Source organism: Muscardinus avellanarius, assembly GCF_963383645.1.
Source record: "Muscardinus avellanarius genome assembly, chromosome: 19".
Taxonomy (NCBI): Eukaryota; Metazoa; Chordata; class Mammalia; order Rodentia; family Gliridae; genus Muscardinus; species Muscardinus avellanarius.
In genome coordinates, this window is record NC_137805.1 from 50,126,799 (window position 1) to 50,132,798 (window position 6,000).

Below are 6,000 nucleotides of genomic sequence, written 5' to 3' on the forward strand. Positions count from 1 at the left end.
AAAATACACACGACGTTCCTCAAAATAAGCAACAATGCCGGGCATGGTGGCGCACGCTTGTAATCCCCGCACTTGGGAGGCGAAGACAGGAAGATTTCGCAGGTTCAAAGTCAGCCTTGCGGGCTTAAGAGACCCTGTTTCCAAAAAAAAAAAAAAAAGCAACCTAATTCTAGAAAATATCTTCATGACATATTTCTTATGTTACATTATGTTATGCATGTAATATTTTGTTGTTCAGTTGAGCATTCAGTAGCTATGTAACTTTTGCAGCAAAGTTTATGCTGTTTTCACTATAAATTTTAAAACATTTTTTGTCAGGCATGGTGGTGCATGCTTGAAATTCCAGTATTTGGGAGGCTAAGGCAAGAAGATCCTGTGTGGGTGCCAGCCTCAGCTACTTAGTGAGGCTCTCATCAACTTAATGAGACCCTGCTTTATCAAATTAAAGAATAAAAAATAGGGCTGGGGATGTAGCTTGGAGTTGGAATGCCCCTGGTTCAATCCTCAACACTACTAAGCAAGTAAGTAAATAAACAAATAATTCACCTACTGCTTTCCTCAAATGAAGAGACCTCTAAAGACAGTAATTATTTCAAATTGCCATAAGTGGTTTATTTGTTGCTTAGTTTTCTTATAGGTCTTCTGCACCTGGGATGATGAAATAAACGGAGTAAGGAATAGTGGGAGCATGTAAAAAAGATACTGGAGACAGCCCGAAGGACTCCTAGAGCCACATTTAGGGCAAAACCAGCATCCAAATAATGAGCATCTTTGATTTTAAGGCCCTGAGTAAAATCTAAGGGTCCACAGTAAGCTAAAAACAAACGGAAGAGAAAACACTGAGTTGCCATTACTAAGGTTGACTTTAACACTAATCTGACTTTAAAACTACCATCTTGTACCCCATTAGAATGTATGACTACAATGTGGCAATTTAAAAAAAACACCTAAATGCTAAAAATTTAAAAAAAAGAAATTGGCTCTTTTAGGGAGGGGAACTGGGGATTGAACCCAGAGGCATTCTACCTCCATGCTAAACTCCTCGCTGTATTTTGAAACATGGTCTTGCTAGGTTGATTAGAGTCTCACTACGTACTGAAGCTATCCTCAAACCTGCAATCCCCGTCTCTGCCTTTCAAGTATGGGATTACAGGTGTGCAATACCATGCTGGTTCAAAAATTGGCATTTAAAGGGAAAGAATTAGTCTTACTCTAGTTTATAGAAGGCAGCTAATAAATACAGATGGAATGAGAGAATTTAAATTTTTTCTAAATTAGTAAAAGCCAGTGAGAAGTTTCTTTTTTTTTTGGGGGGGGGGATAGTGGAACCCAGAGGCTTTCTACCTCCGGGCTATACTCCCAGACCCATTTTATATTTTATTTGGAAACAGGGTCTCATTAAGTTGTTGAGAGCCTCACTAAGTAGCTGAGGCTGGCTTCGAACCTTGAGCGATCCTCCTGTCTCAGCCTCCCAAGTGCGGGGATTACATGTGTGCGCCACCACGCCTGGCGAGAAGTTTCTTCAGGTTAAAATTATCCATAGGTGGAAAAACCACCAGGTGAAAGCTGATGAGGACAGGACATCTGCAGGATACTGAAGCACTCCACAGAACATGGCTAACTGCAAAGAGGAAATTTACCTTAACAAACAAGATCAAGTTCAGTGTCAGCAGTAGTACGTCCCATGTGCACTGAAGATGAAGTACCCACACTGAAATGTTTAACTGGAGTCTATTCAGACATTAAATGTCCAGTTTACAGGAAATGGGGGAGGGAGCAGTTAAACAATACCAGGAGAAAACAATGGAACAGATGCGGGGTATTCTGTAAGGTAATTAGCCTGCTCTCTTGGAATAATCAGGGTCATTTAGAAAAAAATAATGCAGACTCTTACAAATTCAGACCACAGAGAGAACATCCAGTTGTCATGAATGAACCACAAATGAATTGTGGTTAAAAAGCAAATCAAAACTACATGCTGGGCATGGTGGACACACCTGTAATCCCAGTACTTGGGAGGCTAAGATAGAAGGATCTGGAGTTTGAGGACTTCAACAATGTAGTCAATAGCTAGCAAGATGTTTCAAAACAAAACAAAAATAAAAATAGAAAGGTCTGAAGTGTAGCTCACAGGTAGAAAGCCTAGGGGTTCAATCCCCAGTACTAAACACACACACACACACACACACACACACACACACACACACACCCCCTCCTTCAATCCACTTGAGATTGCTCTCACAATAGCAGGCACATGGCTTACTGATGTGAGTGAACAGAACATGAACCTAGCTGTGTGCCAGGACAAGCTCATTGGAAAACAGGCAGGGAGTGAGCAAGGAGAACCACTGGATCCTCAAAGCACTTACTTGCAGGTGACCTGCCCACCACCTCCTACCTCACTCATGCTGTCACACTCCTGGTGTGCTGCCAGTCACATTTTATTCTCCCTCTGGCACCACAAAGTGGTGGTGAAGATCATTCTTTGAGACCTTTCATGCTGTGCCCTGCTAGCAGACATGGAAAGAACAGAGAGCTCCCAGAGTGGTGTCAAAGCTACCAATGACAGCCATTAGTGACACTGAAAACATCCTTTCACCTAACCCAAAACTAGGTCAATCAGATCTTCCCTCTCAGGAACTGTAATCATCAATCATAAAGCCAAACAACCTGAGCTAGGTACTCAAAATGAGACAGAGGGCTAGGTATGGTGGCACACACCTGTAATCCCAGTACTTGGAAGACCAACACAGGAGGACCATGGGTTTAAAGCCAGCCTCAAGCAACACAGTGAGGCCCTTAGCAACTTAGTGAGACCATGTTTCCAAATAAAAAATAAAATAGGGCTGGGGGGTAGTTTGGAACTACAATGCCTCTGGGTTCAATTCCTAAACACCACAAAAAAAAAAAAAAAAAGAAAGATAAAAGGGGGAGGGAGAACATATTGTGATAGAGTGTAGAGTGGACTGGGGATGGGAATGTAGGAGACTTCCACCATCTACCAGTTGGAAGAAGCAGAAAAGTGCACATCTGTAATGGGATTACTGAAGCAGGCGGGGGGTGGGGGGGGCAGAGAAGAGAACTAGAGGCATAATGAGAATCTCGTCTACTTCCTGGGGCCCAGTTGGCTTCCTGATTTTTAAGACTCCCTTTCTAAACCTTTGTGATAACCACCCCTTCTCGTCATATTCCCTCAAGGATTCTGTTCCCAGGTATAAGGCTTGCCTTAAGTGCTACAGATGACATATCAGAGTGCCTACCCCCTCCTCCTACGCCCCCACAGGTCTCCAACAGGTTCTTCCTGGGAGGCTGATGGCAAAGACTCATGGGAACAAAGCCACCCACCCACTGAGAACAGCTTATTCTATGAGCATGAGGCAGAGCTGGCTTCTCACTAAGGCGTCTTTGTAGGGCTTATCAAAATGAAATAAAAAAGCAAGCTTTTGTCCTAATGAATGCCAGGGTCCTGCTGCTGTTCTGGGAATGAGTGGGTGGGTGCCACCTGCAAGGAAAATGCAGACATGAAGAGGCACTGGGAGCCCTGATGGTGTTCTGGGTCCTATGGCCATCTGTTCTTTTAGGAAAAGGCTCCAGACATGCTGTGTGGGGACATTTCACCAAGAGGCACAGTGAAAGGTTTCTGCCTACATGCTGATGTCCAGTACTCAGCAGCACCAAAAAGAGCTGAACAAAGGATGAGGACACAGGCTTGGGAGTGGGGCAGATATAGCCAAGCACCCTAGTGTGGCTACCTGCAAACTGGGGTGGGGAGGGGCTGCAGCCAAAGTTGCCTCATCACCAACTGAGTCCCAGTCTCTTCCCCATTTGGCTAGGGGAACTGCCTGATCACCCCAGCACTATTAAAAAAAAAAAAAAAAAAGGCAATGGTTACTCTTCTCAACCTGATCAAAAACGACCAGTTGATAAACTTTTCTCCTCTAGACCTCCCAGGCTCAAGAGCTGACCGTGGCCTACAATGATAGCTATCTAAAATATCAAAACTATTTGCCAGTTTTGCTCAAGACATGAGACTCAACTGTCCAAAGATGGATCTCAGTATCTTCTTTCTTTTTTTAGCGGGTCTGGGTATGGAACCCAGGGGCATTTGACCTCCGAGCTACACCCCCTGCCCTGTTTTTTATTCTTTATTTTGAAACAGAGTCTCACTAAGTTGCGAAGGGCCTCACTAAGTAGTAGCTGAGGCTGCCGAACCCGCAATCCTCTGGTCTCAGCCTCCCGAATGCTGGGATTACATGCAGGCGCCACCACGCCCGGCTCAGTACCTCCTTTCTTTGGTAATTTTTTTTAAAAGTTCTAGTTCTTAACTCCTTCCTCCAGCCTCCATTTCTACCCAAGGAGAAGGGCCAGGGAAATAAAAGGGCACAGGAAGGAGGATGTTAGTTGCCATGTTTCCTTTCCCAATTTAAGTCATTTCCCTTAAGGAGGGCTCCTCCCATGATGGGGGAGAGAAGGGTAGAGGTTATCCCTGAGCAACTCCCCTCAGAACTGCCCAAGAGGAGGTGGAAGAGGAAGGGGGAACAGAAGAAACAGAGGAAGGAGGGGGAGGGGGAACAGAGGAAAGGGTGGGAAGGGAAAGAAACCGGGAGAAGGGGGAGGGAAGGTTATTCATATCAACCGTGGCTACACCAGCCACTGTCCTCCTCCTGGAGCCAACAGCTTTGGAGTCACAGCCAACTCAGCCCCTTCCTCCCTCCCCCCTTCCCATACAGCCCAGGAGGACCTTGTAAGGGCATGGAGTAAAAGATGTTTCCAAGGCACGCAGTTCTAATTTTTGAATTCTGGCCAGGGGGTCTGAAATGTCCTTTGGCTTAATTTACCATGTATTCTCCTCCCAGAGTCTCCAGTTTTCTCATCTTTAAAATGGGTTTGAGAAAAATCTCTATTCCTAGAAGGGCCAGGGAGCTAAATGACACGTGCAGTTTTTGCTCTGCCTGGAATATCGATGCCACTGAGGCGCGGAGCGGTTTATAAAAAGAGGAGCAAAAAAGATGATGCTTATCTATTTCCTCCAAGGCCTGGTGGAGCAAAGTAATGGCTTGGAAGCGGGTCGTTTCCCACCCGCGGCAGAAGGGCGCATTCCGAGTTCCCAGGGCGCAAAGGGCGGCTCTGCTGGCTGGAAACCACCTCGCCCTTCTAATCTCCAATGAGAGGAGCGCACAGGCCGGAGTAGGGTTATCAATCGGGACACTGAAATGGCACAAATCCCTCCGAAGGCTTCCTGCCCACGTCTGAGCGTGTGACCTTGGGCAAGTGACTTGCCTCGTCCAGCCTCAGTTTCCTCATCTGTGCAGTGGGCACAATGGCAGCATCCGCGGCACCGCGCTGCTCCGCGAGCGCCCGGCCTGGCCTGGCCGCTCGCAGCCGCGGGTCGCAGGCCCGAGGCGGCCCCTCCGGGCGCGGCACCGCCCCGCGCGCCGGCCACGCGGGCTCGCCACGCCCGGCCCAGGCCGCGGCGGCCGGCGCAGCGCCCCCTCCCACGGCCCGCGGACTCACCGGTGTAGTGCACCACGCAGGTCTGGCCGCGCTTCGGGAAGGTGCGCCCTGCGGGGAGAGAGAGAGCGCGCGGTGAGCGGGGGCGCGGCCGCGCACGCCGCGGCCTCGGGCGCCCTACTCACCGTCTCCGGGGGAGATGGTCTCCACCTGCACTCCCATGGCGGCGGACGCTGGGCGGGCGGGCGGCGCGGCGGGCGGCGTGGACAAGCGGCGGACCTGGCGGCGGCTCCGCGGCTCTGCCTCTCGCCTCCGCGCGTCGCCTGCGCACGTGCGCGCCCCCGCACGCCCCGCCCTGCGTGCGCGCCCCCGCGCCGCGCGCCCCCCGGAAGCCCGGCGGTCGCGGAAGGAACCGGAAGCGCAGAAGCCGCGAGGCCCCGAAGGCCGCGGCGGGCCGGGGCGGGCGCGCCCTCCCGCGTCCTGCGGTCCTTTAGCTTCCAGCCCAGCGGGCATCTCCTGGACCAAGTTAGCGCTGCAAGAACGGGAGTG

General features: G+C 49.6%; 1 protein-coding gene across 1 annotated transcript in view; it reads right to left on the reverse strand.

Annotated features, from left to right (window-relative positions):
• Positions 1-5,673, reverse strand: part of FKBP1A (FKBP prolyl isomerase 1A) — a gene marked incomplete at its 5' end in the record, with an annotated part of 29,918 nt that extends 24,245 nt beyond the window's left edge. Inside the window, 2 exons of the mRNA XM_080716065.1 lie at positions 5,515-5,562; positions 5,637-5,673. Of these exons, the coding sequence (XP_080572191.1) occupies positions 5,515-5,562; positions 5,637-5,673 (85 nt within the window). The remainder of the gene's footprint in view (positions 1-5,514; positions 5,563-5,636) is intronic.
• Positions 5,674-6,000: the final 327 nt, after the last annotated feature.